Raw genomic sequence first — 16,816 nt, forward strand, 5'->3', positions numbered from 1 at the left:
ATTGCTAATTAAGCAGTTTGAATACATCACCAAGGTTTTTCTTAATGTTTGTACACCACTATATATGGTTCTGTTACACGGCATGTTTTCATGTGAATTGTTAAGCTAAGAATATCTTGTATGGATATATAGTTTCATCATAACTGTCACTGAAGTTAAGAAAATTCCAGCCTCACAAGACAGTAATTTCCATCACAGCATATGTATATTATTTGCATTCTCATACTTGAAAGAAATTGGATAAGTGCTTGAAAATGAATTACTAGCTAAGTGACAGGTGGTATGGGTTCTTGGGGAGGTCATGTGTAACAAGTCTTCTACACTTCTTTGAAGAAGGGAATACTGGCCTAGAACGAAGAGTTAGGTAAGTTGACTGTACATTTTTGGACTGCCTGAGGGCATTTGGAGGTTTTTAAAGAAACAAAATGGATGTACAGGCATGTATAAGTGTCTGGTTGGTTGAAAGTTACAAGAGCAGAAAGGAACAAAGGACACATGTCACATGTGCCATTTCAAATTGGTTAATGAGTAGAGCCTCCAGTGGATTAGTTTTGGGCTACTGATGTTCTGTAGCTGTGTGAATTGCTTGATGAAGTCTTGCATTATGCATGAATATTTTTGTGGATGTTAAAGTTATGAGGGAAATAAGTAGCATTAAGGATTGTAGCCATCTACAGAGACACCTAGGGAAGCTCCAGCTTTTTTCAGTAATTAGCTTCCGTTCAGCCAAGTGCAAACTAGTGGTAATAGGACACAGGGCAGTATTTTCATACTGGTGGAAATGTGGATGATTAGAACAAGCTAAATTGATAAACAATGAATACACAAAGCATGAGAACCTAAATTTTTTTTCAAGAAATAGAGTTTAAACCACTAACCCATAATCTTCATCCAATTTTTTTCTAATGAACCTAGTATAGCTGCTTCCATTGTTACTTGACATTTAAAATCTTCCCTTTTCCTCTTTAAAATCCCATCTGATGTTTACTTGAACCAATTAGCCATAGATTTCACTAGCAGCTTACTGCCACAATTAGAAAATATGTGATGGAGGTCAGTCACCCATAGAACATTAAAGAGGATGCTTATATATTACCAGAACTTGATGTCACATGTATGCTTGCACTATTGTTTTTAAGATTAGAATTTCTATGGTATCAGTGTTAATATTTTTGGTGGAAAGAGATTTGTTAGTTCATTTATTCATGTCTGTAAAGTTTTGACTGTATATATAACATGTAAAAAGTATCTATGATATGTAATTGATATGAATGTGTAGGTTGAATACCTGTCTTGAAAAAGTCAAGAATTGTTTGATGTGTTTAGTTGTATGTAGTATGAAATCATGCTGGGAAGAAACCCATAATTATACTACAGTATGCTTACATAGAAAAGGAGTATTCAGGCTGCCAGCATAGGCCCTCCCCTGTTCACCCACACTATCTCACGCCAACATAGAGTAAGGCATTCTAATTTAGAGCTTAAGGTTTCAATCATGTTTATCAAATGTTTTATACAATTTATATTTGCGTATATTTCAAGCAAATGACATTGAGACCTGCGATAGGCATACAAAACACTCTTTTAAAGCAACATCAAAAAATTGCTAGAAAAATGTAGAGAAATACTTTCAGAATATCTGAGTAATGGATGAAGAGAATGAACTATTTACATCTTTTGAATGCTGACATTATACATAAGTTTATGGAACGTATTATAGGATAAAAAGTTGGAGATGGAACCCCATGAATGTAGAACTTTCTTCCCATGCTGTTTAAATGATTAGTTACAAATAGGTAATGATTACACATACAGACACACACAAAATCTGTATTGTACATCTGTCACCTTGACTATGTAGATGCACCTTACTCATGTGCTTGTTCAAAGCATAATTACATGCTATTTTATGACTTGTTGATTAGTTACTATTATGATCTTCCAGTTCTGTATTCTTTAAACTATTTTCAGCAGAATAGGTGCCAAATTCAATAAACTGTTCGTTATGACTATTATTATCATTATAACTAACACACACATACATGTCACGCATGCAGAGACCACCTGGGATCATACCCGCATAGGTTCAGATTATAGCTATTCATTCACCCCAAGGAGCTGGACAGAATGGTTACCTAGCATAAGTTAGTGTATGTGTGTGTGCATACAGAGGAGTAAGACATGTACATATATGCAAGGTTAAGAGATTGGGCAACATGAGTGCAAAACACTCCCCCAGTAACACACAAATTGTAATTACAAATAATATATCAATGAATAGATGCTTTAATAAATGAATAAAGGGTTTATTGAATTCAAGCAGCAATTCCACTGAAGATTGTGGTTTAGGTATTACACGATTGGGGGGGGGGGGTCATAACAGTACTAGTTAATTATTAATTAAACTAATCATTTATTAATTAACTAGTACTGTTATGACCCCCCCCCCCCCAATCGTGTAATACCTAAACCACAATCTTCAGTGGAATTGCTGCTTGAATTCAATAAACCATTCTTTATTCATTTATTAAATCATCTATTCATTGATATATTATTTGTAATTAAGATCAAGGTAGAGCTGGATACTTCTATGCTTTGGATAAGCACATTAGTGAATTCTATCTCCATAGTACAGGAAGGTTTACAGAGCAAGTTGTCTTTTTTATGAATTATACATTTAGTGGTAATTCGTTGAACATTACTTGATGTAAAGTTACATAGTAGTTGTATTGCATTAGTATTATGATGACATACATTATATATTTAATGGTGAACATTAATTGATGTAAAGTTACATACTTGTTGAATTGCAGTAATACTATGTTATGTATTATGTATTTAATGGTGAACATTAAGTGATGAATGTTTTCACTTTGGTTGTGTTATAGTAGTATATTAGTTGACATACACATCTATGGGAAAACTAAACTATTTGCTTGCTTAGCTGTGCATTTTTTGTGGATTGCACAATTCTGGTATCTATACGAGCACTAGTTGGTACAAGATTGTTGTGACAGATGTTGGTCAAGTGATTATCCCTCTTACCCTCGAGGAAGTTTATGGAGTGGCTGTGGTCATCTGGCTCACAAACAGTAATCACACACACACACACACACACTAAAGAAAGTAAGAGAGTGAGGGGAGACTTGACTACAGCCTTGGAGTTTCTAAATTAGTTTTATGTTATCAGCAAACAGTTCTTTGAAAAAGTGAGTAAAGAACAGTGAGAGGTCATAGCAAGAAACAGAAAGGGTTAGAAAATGTGTAAAGAAAAATATTTAATGTATCAGTTATGGATAAATGGAAGAAGCTTAGTCATGAAACTGTGAATACAGACAGTAAACAGAAGGTAAAAAAGCTTTATGATGATACATTTCAAGAGATCGGACCCCCATGAGTGTAAAACTCACCCCATATTGCATTTATGAGATATCAGTGATTTGTTGAACAGTCATACTGTTATCGTACTGAAGAGAAATGTTACACTAGTAAAGACAGGTAAACTGTAAATTAAATGTATCTAAGCAAGAAAAAGATAATGGGATAGTGTCTTTTGAATGTTGTTAATTGTTTATGCCTAGATTTTGCAGGATCACATGATACTCTCAGGTGAATATTTTTGAGTAGTGTTCAGTGCTGTGATTCAAGGATTGTAAGTGCTGAGCTGTTTAGAAGAGGAAGAATTAAACAGTGCATTTATACCAATAAGAATCAAGAAAATTGCTGAGTGTATACTCAAAAACAATTTGATGAGGCTACTAAATGTTACATTCCACTATTGTGTGGTATGAAAGCAGTATTAGGCTACAACAAAAAATTGGATATGATTTCGTTGTAAGTTTATCAGAGTGGATTTATTGGTATAAATTTATATTCATTATGCAGTTGAAAACATATAAAAAACCAAATAAAGGAAAAGTAAGAGAGACTATAGAATTATAATGGTCGAATGGTCTGAGATGAAGCTTGTTATAACAGATAGATATGCAAATGTAGGTGTAATGTGATGGAAGAACAAGCCCTTCGGGATTATGGGCTGTGATGAGAAATAATGACTTTGTGTGTGTGTGAGGAAGTGTTGGTAATAGTTGGTAGGCAGCCACTGACCAGGTAGATATATTACCGGTACTATGTGCTTGGGTATCAGGAGGATTAGTAATGGTGACATAGTGGGCCAGCACTTCAGCTGTCTTTTTGTACTCCAGTGACCCAGGAAGATGTCTTTTCTTTCTGCCTCACCCCCACATGGACTGCTAGCATTCTGTCCATAAACATTCAATCTCTCATTGTTACACATAATACACAACTCATTCCTCACATAACTCTAGATTTTCATGTGGCATATGCTGTGCACTAGTCCTTCCTTTTGGCAAAATGGTAGTAGCAGTAAATAGCAGTAGTAGGTAGGAAAATTAGACAGGAGCATTAGGTAGAAGTAGTAGGTAGGAATATTAAGGTTGGAACATTCGGTAGAAGTAGTCATATGAAACTTTAGGTAGGAGCCTCTGGAAATACTGCGCTGGAGTTGCCTTCTGGCAGTGGCCTGTTAAGCATGAGGAACTATAAGACTAACATCTGAATCACAAAATATCAGTATCAGAGGGTACAGATAGGCTACAGAATTAATTAAGAATTAAATGACTAGAAAGGTTGAAGGGAGATACTAGGATGTTTATAGAAAGCTGTGAGTAGTAAATTCTTGGAAAATATTTTGTTTATTATGATGGTATTAAACCTGAAGGGGAAGTTATTAGATAAGTTAAAAGATGCAGATGAATGATGAACTGATGGAGATAGCAAGCAACAGAATCCAAATGAGCTTTCTCTGAATAAAGAGTAGAGCTAGAAAGATTTTTGGCCTACAAGTGGAAAATAACGAATCCAGAAATGATATACTCATTAAGGAAGATCAGAGGAATGTGGGAACACTGTGTTAGAAGTTCTGTGCACAGTGAAGAGAAATAGAAAAAGCAAAAAAGTTAGAGGATACCTTAGGAGAGACATGGGATGTCCACAGAGAGTCAGATTTACAATAGAGAGTTGCAAAAATAGGCTTACAAACTAATAAGCAGTGAGAAGTTCAACTGGGTGGTTATAGAAATGGACATAGCAGATGAGAGATTGTTTATAGAAATGGACATAGCAGATGAGAGGTTGTATTATGGAAATGGACATAGTAGATGAGAGATTGTTTATAGAAATAGACATAACAGATAGGAGATGATGGATGTTATAGAGCTAATATAGAGAGCAGAAAATTTGAACAAGACGGGAATCAGAAAGAGCTCCTACCAGTATTAGAGAAAGAGGAAGAAACAACAGCGCAGACTCTAAGAAAAATCATGTTCATTATTGCTGATTAATTGATGAGACAGTGGCAACTTGAATGTAAAGATGGTTTTAATAACAATAAGCAAGAAATGGGTATACTTGAGACAGATCTCAGCAAGTTACAATATATGTAGAGCTTTCATTGCAGGATTCCAGTCATAAGGAGAGTGGACAGTGGATGGGTGGAAGGAATAGTCAGGATGCTGAAAGACTAGACAATTTGATCTGCACATGTGCATAATACTTGGAGATTCGAGGTTCTGCAATATCCCAGCATGTCAGGGAATTCATTAAAGTCATATTTATATTGGCGCCATCAGGACTGGATCTAGTCTGTGTTTTGTTGAAACTGAGCTTCACTTGGTAAAAGTGGTTTTATAGTACTTGAGGTGACATAACATAAGAAGATAGGTCTAAGGATGAGCCAACCCAGATGTGGAGAGAGAGGAAAGGGAATGAAACTATTAAGAACTGAACACATACTGTAAGGAGAGATTAGGAGGCAAAACTCCATGGTTTGAGGGTTGAGAATTGTTGAGCTGATTATGCAAAATCTATAACAAAGGAGTGAGATTGGTACCTTTAGAGTGGAAGTGAGAGAAAGGGATAGAAAAAAGGAGAAAAGAAAGGTTTAATAGGTTTAGATGTGCAAGGAAATGCAGACAAATAGGGCAGAAAAGGAATAAGAAGTACAGAAGTCAGGCACCATTAAAAAGGTGCAATGTCAAGAATGACTATATTAAGAAGAGAGGAAAAAAGAAAAGGAACAATATGAATGTTTATGAGAATCACCAAAAGCTGTTACATAGATTCATAAGAGACAAACAGTTAAATGAAAGAATCCGGAAGTAAAAGATGTAGACATAGGTGAGATGATATGTTAAGTATATTTTCAGAATATTGGTGTCTTTGAAAACTCAGAGCATCCAGTACTACTAGACTGAGTGAGGGATACACAGGCAATATTTATATGGCATTGTGAAAGTAATAATGCTCTTTAACCAGATAGCATCTCGAAGGCTGTTGCTTCAGCAGCATGCTCATTGCACTTGAGAAAACATATACAGCTGCCAGAGAAGGCCCATTGGATTGAAATGAGAATGATTCTATAATTGAGTCATTGATCTGGAGGAAGGATGATTCCATAATTTAAGTCATTGATCTGGAGGAAGGAGGCTTTTCTGATGTTACCATATACCAGTTCTTTGAGATCTGAATTGACTCCTAAACCAGAGTACTTTACTGGACACAATTCAAGAAAAAAGAAGGTGTCAAGAAAGACATGAAACAACAGATCTTTAGCAACAAAGTAATAGAAATGAGGAATAAGCAAAACAAAGATGAAACTAATGCGGATAACAGTGATTTATTCAAATGTCTGCTATAGAAATATAAGGTCAAGAGATTAATCCTCATGTGTGTGAAGCTTGCTCCCCACATGCACAAATAGATTATCAAAATAGATTAATGCACACACCACAGTCTTGTACTTCTACACTATATGCTAACACATTTCATCACTAATATAGACTCGTATATCACTACACCTTTCTGATCCTTACTGACTTCAGAATACCACTACTCACTTCTTGCCCTTACTGAGTTCAAATTCAGATCCATCCTTTTAGATACCAACCTCCCTCCTCCCCTCCCCTCCCCACCCCACTGTCCCTTCTCCTCATGCATGCAGGTTTACAATAACCTTACCTTCTTACAGTAACCTTACATTCACACACACCTTTGCTACCATATGCATACTTCTAAACACTTCTCACTTACACAAAAATTCTCTCTACATCTTGTTCATGTTTGTTGATTGGCTCCCTGTGAGTAGATGAAAAAAAGAATGTAAATTAAACTGGTTTGAGTCGGATTTCCTCATGTAGGAAAAAAGAGGGACTTTACCTGTTCTGCAGGGGATATACTGCATGCTGCTGGAGATCCTGATTAGCAGATAGCTCCTGAGTTGATTCACAAACGGATACACTTTTCTCTATTCTGAATGTCACTCATTTCTTTGATGATACTTGCTGTTGTTAATATCAAGAGTACGTAGAGCTTTATTATATTGTAAGTTTTTATAATCTGGTTGTCCCACCACATGGCAACAGTTTAAGATGAGGTGCAGGCCTTGGTTTTTACATGATGAATTTTCCCATTTTTAGTGATTTATCTTTCACTTTCTTTTCTTTTTGTTAATGATATTCCAGTTTATTAGATTTCTTATTGATGTTGAATGTAAATCCTGTAAGAATAGTTTGATATTGAAATATTTCAATATGCCCTAAATTGTTCACTGGCAACTGGGCTAGGGCCTTGGGTGTTAGCGTGGTAGACTTGAAGATGTTGCAGCCAGTACCTGTGAGGCAGGTGTAGGTGCTACACACTCCACATGCCTGGGCTTACTCTTGTTTACCGAAACTCTTGTGCGGTGCACTGTCTGGCATAGGCTACATCAAGATACTGCAGTTCCTGACTGCCTGATCATTAAGTTCTCTTTTTGAAGTTGACTGATCATTTTGAAATTACATTTTCATAGCCTGGTTTTTATGCAGAGGCTTCAGAATCTGAGTAATTAGTTAAATATTGTTTTCAAATTATACTTTTGAATTTCAAAAAGTGTAGTTAACAGAGTGAAACTGAAATACATTTTTTGAATGTTAACTATTCAAACCTGAGTTAGTCTTGTTTTTACTGAGTGTTAACACATTGACGGAGAAAAAATTTAGATACATTGAGTGTAATCAACTTAGAAGAGGTTGAGAAACTCAGTTTAGTGCTCTGGCAAAATGGTTATAGCAAAGGAGAACAACTCAGATGAGCGGATGGAGGGTACTGAGGACAGTGAACCAATGTTAAGTAAAGCGCTTGAGGCCCAGGGAGTGACGCTTAAATCAGAGGAGCTCGAAGTTATTGTGGAAGATCCTGGAAGTGCAGCTCCAATCATAACAACAAAAGTTAGAATAAAGGTAAAACTTTTTGTCCTTTGATTTATAAGTTTATGCATTTTCTTACAAGGAAGACCAATACAAGATGGTAATTATATTTATGTGTGAGGCATTTTACTTTGTATTTGAATATCAGGGGTGACATGGAAGTATTTACTGTCAGTGAAATTTAATAAACTTCATGACAATGTTTTTTCATAACGTGAGTGAGTGTGCCAAATAGGCACATTGGAATTGTAATAGCTTCAGCTGCAGGATTTAACAGTATTCAGCAATATTTTAAGCTGTATTTTAAAGCGAACCACTTCTTTTGAAGTGGGAATGTAAAACATTTTTGTTATTTGGCACCAGACTGCCTCAACAAGATAGTTTCAGGATGATGTGCCAAATTGGCATTGTTAATAAAAAAAAAAGTGGGGAAGGATTGTTTTATACAGTTTTAAAATGCCATGTATGGGAAAATTTTTACAAGACTGAATTTTTTATCTTACTAAGTGACTCAATTTCTATAATTGAAATTTTATTGATGGTAGAAGTGAAAGATTTTTTTTAGTAACCATTGTAATGAAATGTCAGCTTGTGTTTATGACCATCATTTTCTTTGGATGTACTTTAAAAATGTATAAAAGGATTTAAAAGAGAGGTGTCTTCTGTGAACGTGTAGAAACAGTAGGTCTCTTTTTGAAAAGCTCATATAGTAACTTACTTTCAGTACATTTCAATACTTTGAGCATCAAGTTATTTTTTTTTACAAGAAACTGGGTTATTTGGAACAAATTTTAGAGTATTCATATTCAGCAGCTAATGTAAAACTTAGAGTGATAAAGGTTTTGTTAGGTAATATCTTAAAAACTGTCTGTGATAGGGTATTCTACACAATGACATTTGGTGTGTGAGAGTGCACCAATGTGGAGGCCAGTTCTCTCAAGGTAAGCCTCCCATGATAAAGGTTGGCAGTTGGTGTCCAAATGCACCTTAATAGTAGTGGTTACTTATCTTCTTTCTTCTCCCTTTTTCATGTCCATTTCTTTTGTGATGTTGATTATAGATAATCAATACCTTCATCAGCTTATTGTTATTAATGATTTATTATTGATATCTTTATGTGTATTGACGTCATTGTGTTTTTCATTTTTTTTTATTATTATTTTTATCACATCATCATAAAAATCATTACGGTCATCTTTGCCATTATTGTCACCACTGCCATCACCACCACCATTTGATCGACCTTTGGAATTATATGAATGACACTAAATATACCTGTCCGCCATACTGTATTTGCCCATCAGTGTCTGTCACTGACCCTTCATTGATAATCTTTGGATGTAGATCAGCTAGGGTAATTTTATCTTGTTTCTTCTGACATATTTATCTTGACAATCATAAGATGATTTTTGTTCGAAACTAAAGGTAGAGCAAACGTTTTGTGTTTGTGTAGGTGTTTCTTTGTCTAGTTATCCAGAGTGCCTTGTTAAAGTTTGGAATCTTAATGGCTCAATACCTAACTGCACCTTGTCAGAGCAGTTTGAGAATTCTTAGGCTTCTTGAACAATTACTTTGGGATGGAGGGAAACACCAGGTGTACTTCTTTCATACAAGAAAATGATGTATTAGCTTATAAGTGGTATCTTCCTCTGTTGCACATGCAAAAATTACCTTTAGTATCATGGTTGTTTTTAATGATGCATAGCCAATACTTTCACTTGTGCATAACAGTAGAAGAGTGGTACGCTTTGATAGTTATCCTGTAAGCAGGAAGTGTTTACATAACCATCTGAAGGTCAGAAAAGGTGTTGTAAAGGACAAATTTTGAGTCCAACAGTATGAATGTTTGCTTTCATGATTGGTTTGAGTTAACTGTAGATGTTCCAGGAACTTGTAACATTTAAATGGGGATTGATTAGAGCTGTAGATGTTCCAGGAACTTTTAAAGTTTACATGGTGATTGATTAGAGACAAAAGTTAGAGTAACTTATGATTGCCAGTTACCATAATCCCTTGTGTGGGAAGATTTCTATTAAGAGCTTTGTTGTTACCAGGAAGGGCATCTATCATAGGAAGCAGTTGGTGGTGTTTTAATTCTTCAGTTATGGTTTCTTGACACTTCCTGAATAACTGTTCCCCATATTTTGGTAAAGGGGACAATATTTAGGTTTCTTTTTGTAGTTTGTCCACGACTCTTCCACTCATTCGTTACCTTTATGTCTTTAAGACATTTTGAAATACTGAAGTGAAACTCATTAGGTTTGTACATTTTTATGAAAGCATCAAGTTTAAGTCATAGTGTAAAATTTCAAGCCTTTTATTTTCCTCTTTGCTTGTACAGGATCGCAGGTTTGTGTCTAAACCAAATGTCATGTTGTATGTCTCAGGTAAATCCCTTCTGGAGGTTTTTGAGTTTCCTTTTTTGGGGGGAGAAGAGAATCATATGTATTTAGTCTCTTTCCACTTTGCCTATCAGCACTACCATGCCACTTTGTTGCCACCCTTACCACTGCATTACTATTACCATCTCCTCGTACACCACCATCATCGTAACTATTACCTACTCCTTCTCCAGGGTTCCACTTTAGCTCTTGTTTATATTGTTTATCAGATAGACCGCTTGTAGAGCATTCCATGTTTATATAATGGCAGTTATTTGGGCTTGATAACTAATGGCAATATGAGATTTCATTATTCTCCTACACCAACATCTCTTCCTTACCCCCTGTAGTGAAAGCTCACAGGGCTTCACTTCAGATCCATCTCAGTTCTTATCTGGACGAATTGTCCTTCATGAGTTTAAGGGGTTATAATTCTCTTCATCTCAGAGATTTTGTCTCTGTAATATACTTGCAAATTCTTGACCATGTCATGATGTAATGTACATTTGTCTTTGTGTCTTTTTGTTAGTTTTTCAGTTTCTTAACATCATCTTTCACTGTATGATTTGAGATTGATAGATTTTTTGTGTTTGTTTGTGTGTAGTTGTGCTAATGACAGAACACAGATCATATCTTATTTTGATAATGGATTTTTGACTGTGTTTGACTTCAGTTACTTGCAGATGTTTTCTGTTCTATTAGTAGGGCTGCTTTTTCTCTCTCGTAATTGAAAATTCTTTCACTCACTATATCTAAATCTTTGGTTCGTATGCTCAGATATTCAAATTCCATATAGATGGAATGAGTATTGAATACATGATGACAATTAATGATTACAAAACCAGATAATTGTTGGAAGATATTTTGATTTTTTTGCTGGTTCTTGTACAAACGAAATTAGTTTATTGGTTATTATTGGGCGTGACGTTCATTGTCACAGTTTTGTACATATTTTGTCATCTTATTATCTCTCTGTACTCACTTGCTTTACTTTTAGTAATTGTTTCTGAAGTGAATGGTCATTCAGAGTTTGTTGCTGTAAGTTTGTCATTAGATAATTGTATGTAGCCAGCTTCAGACTATTTACATACACCACATATGGTAGGTACCTGTGCTACCATCATGTGGAATTTACTCTAGCGTAGTTATGATTCTTATACAGTCTAATAAAGTATGAATGAGAGAAGACTACTAAATGTTAGTCATTGATTATGCACACAACAAAATCATTTCTGGAGCATTTGTATTTATAAGTTTGTTTTGTGGCATAACATTTGTAGTCGTCTGTGGAAATTTGAAGTGGAAAAGGCAGAGGTTTCTCCTGCCATATTGAAGGGTTTCCTTATACTCATAATCAGATTACATGGCAATACCCTCGCTGGAGATGTCCAACTACTTAATTATTATTCATAAAGGGAAAGACACACAAATATGCAAGTAATTAATTTTGTTTTCGACCTACATTGTTGAAACTTATTGGTTCCCTAATAAAATACTAAGTAGTTTGATGGCATGCAAAGACCTAAGGATATTGGAAGTCGGTAGAGCTAACATGACTGCCATGTACTTGTAGTCATTCTTTTTGTAATTTTGTCTTTTGATTTCTGATTGAGTTAATTATTGTATGTAAGGGCATATCAGAAGCAGTTGCTTTATTTTATTTTTCCAAGAAAAATCCTGGATTGTCTTAAAGCTGCAAAAGACGTACATATTCTTAGTATTTCACTGCCCTTCATAGTATCATTCAGTGTTTGAAAAAGGGAAACCTATATGGAGGGTTGGAATTTCACTCAAAAACTCATCATGTCATTCACACAAATGTAGCTCTGCAACATGGGCTTATAATTGAGGATTTACCTCATATGAAGACAGATAGTAACACCAGTTAGAAGTCCTTTGTAATAGTTGTGAAAAGCAACGATGTCACCAAAAGGATTTAAATATACTTCCTGAATACATTCATATACATACATATATGAGAGTTGGGGTGAGAGACTATCAGTAAATATTAGGGAGAATAAAAAGATGTTCTGGAAGGAGGTAAATAGGGTGCGTAAGACAAGGGAGCAAATGGGAACTTCAGTGAAGGGCGTAAATGGGGAGGTGATAACAAGTAGTGGTGATGTGAGAAGGAGATGGAATGAGTATTTTGAAGGTTTGTTGAATGTGTCTGATGACAGAGTAGCAGATATAGGGTGTTTGGGTCGAGGTGGTGTGCAAAGTGAGAGGGTTAGGGAAAATGATTTGGTAAACAGAGAAGAGGTAGTAAAAGCTTTGCGGAAGATGAAAGCCGGCAAGGCAGCAGGTTTGGATGGTATTGCAGTGGAATTTATTAAAAAAGGGGGTGACTGTATTGTTGACTGGTTGGTAAGGTTATTTAATGTATGTATGACTCATGGTGAGGTGCCTGAGGATTGGCGGAATGCGTGCATAGTGCCATTGTACAAAGGCAAAGGGGATAAGAGTGAGTGCTCAAATTACAGAGGTATAAGTTTGTTGAGTATTCCTGGTAAATTATATGGGAGGGTATTGATTGAAAGGGTGAAGGCATGTACAGAGCATCAGATTGGGGAAGAGCAGTGTGGTTTCAGAAGTGGTAGAGGATGTGTGGATCAGGTGTTTGCTTTGAAGAATGTATGTGAGAAATACTTAGAAAAGCAAATGGATTTGTATGTAGCATTTATGGATCTGGAGAAGGCATATGATAGAGTTGATAGAGATGCTCTGTGGAAGGTATTAAGAATATATGGTGTGGGAGGCAAGTTGTTAGAAGCAGTGAAAAGTTTTTATCGAGGATGTAAGGCATGTGTACGTGTAGGAAGAGAGGAAAGTGATTGGTTCTCAGTGAATGTAGGTTTGCGGCAGGGGTGTGTGATGTCTCCATGGTTGTTTAATTTGTTTATGGATGGGGTTGTTAGGGAGGTAAATGCAAGAGTCTTGGAAAGAGGGGCAAGTATGAAGTCTGTTGGGGATGAGAGAGCTTGGGAAGTGAGTCAGTTGTTGTTCGCTGATGATACAGCGCTGGTGGCGGATTCATGTGAGAAACTGCAGAAGCTGGTGACTGAGTTTGGTAAAGTGTGTGGAAGAAGAAAGTTAAGAGTAAATGTGAATAAGAGCAAGGTTATTAGGTACAGTAGGGTTGAGGGTCAAGTCAATTGGGAGGTGAGTTTGAATGGTGAAAAACTGGAGGAAGTGAAGTGTTTTAGATATCTAGGAGTGGATCTGTCAGCGGATGGAACCATGGAAGCGGAAGTGGATCATAGGGTGGGGGAGGGGGCGAAAATTTTGGGAGCCTTGAAAAATGTGTGGAAGTCGAGAACATTATCCCGGAAAGCAAAAATGGGTATGTTTGAAGGAATAGTAGTTCCAACAATGTTGTATGGTTGCGAGGCGTGGGCTATGGATAGAGTTGTGCGCAGGAGGATGGATGTGCTGGAAATGAGATGTTTGAGGACAATGTGTGGTGTGAGGTGGTTTGATCGAGTAAGTAACGTAAGGGTAAGAGAGATGTGTGGAAATAAAAAGAGCGTGGTTGAGAGAGCAGAAGAGGGTGTTTTAAAATGGTTTGGGCACATGGAGAGAATGAGTGAGGAAAGATTGACCAAGAGGATATATGTGTCGGAGGTGGAGGGAACGAGGAGAAGAGGGAGACCAAATTGGAGGTGGAAAGATGGAGTGAAAAAGATTTTGTGTGATCGGGGCCTGAACATGCAGGAGGGTGAAAGGAGGGCAAGGAATAGAGTGAATTGGAGCGATGTGGTATACAGGGGTTGACGTGCTGTCAGTGGATTGAATCAAGGCATGTGAAGCGTCCGGGGTAAACCATGGAAAGCTGTGTAGGTATGTATATTTGTGTGTGTGGACGTGTGTATGTACATGTGTATGGGGGGGGTTGGGCCATTTCTTTCGTCTGTTTCCTTGCGCTACCTCGCAAACACGGGAGACAGCGACAAAGTATAAAAAAAAAAAAAAACATATATGAATATGAATACATATATGAATACATTCATATATATACATATATATACATTATCTCGGAAAGCAAAAATGGGTATGTTTGAAGGAATAGTGGTTCCAACAATGTTGTATGGTTGCGAGGCGTGGGCTATGGATAGAGTTGTGCGCAGGAGGATGGATGTGCTGGAAATGAGATGTTTGAGGACAATGTGTGGTGTGAGGTGGTTTGATCGAGTAAGTAACGTAAGGGTAAGAGAGATGTGTGGAAATAAAAAGAGCATGGTTGAGAGAGCAGAAGAGGGTGTTTTGAAATGGTTTGGGCACATGGAGAGAATGAGTGAGGAAAGCTTGACCAAGAGGATATATGTTTCAGAGGTGGAGGGAATGAGGAGAAGAGGGAGACCAAATTGGAGGTGGAAAGATGGAGTGAAAAAGATTTTGTGTGATCGGGGCCTGAACATGCAGGAGGGTGTAAGGAGGGCAAGGAATAGAGTGAATTGGAGCGATGTGGTATACCGGGGTTGACGTGCTGTCAGTGGATTGAATCAAGGCATGTGAAGCGTCTGGGGTAAACCATGGAAGGCTGTGTAGGTATGTATATTTGCGTGTGTGGACGTATGTATATACATGTGTATGGGGGTGGGTTGGGCCATTTCTTTCGTCTGTTTCCTTGCGCTACCTCGCAAACGCGGGAGACAGCGACAAAGCAAAAAAAAAAAAAAAACATACGGAGAATATTTATGTATATCAGTAGAATGCAACATGTACAAGGACATGATTGTGGAATGATAAGAGTTCAGAGTTCAGATTTCGTAAGCATAATGTAATACATTCTGGTAGTGCAGTGCATTATACCATAGCATAGGCCTGTTAGAATTATGATAACTGGCTGGTTTCCAGTACTACATGCCTAAGTACCAGGAGGGTTAGCGATGATTACTTAGTGAGTCTTTTGGCAAAAGGGAAGAACAATATATAGAAGTAGTAGATGGGAACATTTTGGCTGGAGCAATAGGTAGGAGCATTAGGTAGAAGTAGTAGGTAGGGACATTAGGCAGGAGCATTAGGTAGAAGTAGTTGGCAGAAGTAACCATTAGGAACGTTAGGTAGGCGCCTCAGCAAGCACTGCGCTAGAGTTGTCCTCTGCCAGTGGGCTATTAAGAGTGAGAAAATGAAGACTAAGAAGCAGCACTGGAATTTTCTAGTTATGGATATTTTTTTTTTGTCATGGCCACCCACTTGAGGGAGTTCCATGAGGGAACAGGCATCAGAGATGTTATTTAGTTGACAATAGATGTTATAGTTAACGGTGGAAAAAAGGCAGATGCAAACTGCAGAATGCTTTAGTATCATATTAGACATGATCATAGGCTTCTCATGCCTGATTTTATGGTAAACGATGTAATGGCCTTGTAGTTGATATTATTTATTAAATGTTTGTAAGATATGTATATAAATTAGAACTCTAAAGCTTTATTTATAGAAAATTAACAACCTGCAAAAAGATATTAATGGATATTTACTGGACCTACCCTGAGTCCTCTTGGACAGCACATTTCCATGGTTTCCATGTAGATTTAAGAGGACTTTCCCCTATATCATTGTCATACTTGTAGTCTGATTTAGTATCTAATGATTTCTTAGCTTTATCTTTTCCTCTGATTTAGTATCTAATATTTTTTCCAACTTTTTTATTTTTCCTCAAAGGAATGTAAGTATGATACTGAAATGTATAGTAGTAACTAGGTTGAATATGATTTCATGCTTGGGAAAAGTTAGTATGAATATTTCATTTTAACTCCTCATTTGATGTACAATTACTGACTAGACGGGTGCTGTGAAGAGGCCATTACTCACCAAGAGCTAGGCACTGAATACTTTACCCCAGAATAATTGGCAACACCCTCAGATTATAAAGTGTGTAATTTATTTTGAAATTACATATTTAGTTGTGGTACCAGATATCTCAAGACCTCACTTGTTGTTGTCTTAGTGAAGTTGGGTAATGATGTGGGTACATTGTCAGTAATATACATCATTCAAGACTGAAGGTGTGCAAGAAACTCCACAGAGTCCAAGAGAGGAAGATTACATGGACTGAATACATAACAAATTATTTTTGGCACCAGCTTCCATATTGTTTGTTAGAATAGTGCAGTATCATTGTGAGGCAAGTAGTTTGTATAAACCAGATTACTTCGTCTAATCTGG

The 16,816-nt window shown here is 36.7% G+C and overlaps 1 protein-coding gene across 6 annotated transcripts in view; it reads left to right on the forward strand.

The window, feature by feature from the left end:
- The window catches only part of LOC139765487 (solute carrier family 41 member 1), a 55,760-nt gene that overhangs the window by 17,879 nt on the left and 21,065 nt on the right, over positions 1-16,816 (forward strand). Inside the window, exon 1 of one of the 6 annotated variants that reach the window (XM_071692917.1) lies at positions 7,674-8,300. The exons of 4 other annotated variants lie outside the window; for them this stretch is intronic. In XM_071692917.1, the coding sequence (XP_071549018.1) occupies positions 8,121-8,300 (180 nt within the window). In that variant the 5' untranslated portion in view covers positions 7,674-8,120. Of the gene's footprint in view, positions 1-7,673; positions 8,301-16,816 lie in introns of those variants that run through there. One more of the 6 variants, XM_071692913.1, reaches the window with a different exon arrangement.

The sequence above is a fragment of the Panulirus ornatus genome, chromosome 55 (assembly GCF_036320965.1).
Source record: "Panulirus ornatus isolate Po-2019 chromosome 55, ASM3632096v1, whole genome shotgun sequence".
In the NCBI taxonomy this organism is placed as follows: Eukaryota; Metazoa; Arthropoda; class Malacostraca; order Decapoda; family Palinuridae; genus Panulirus; species Panulirus ornatus.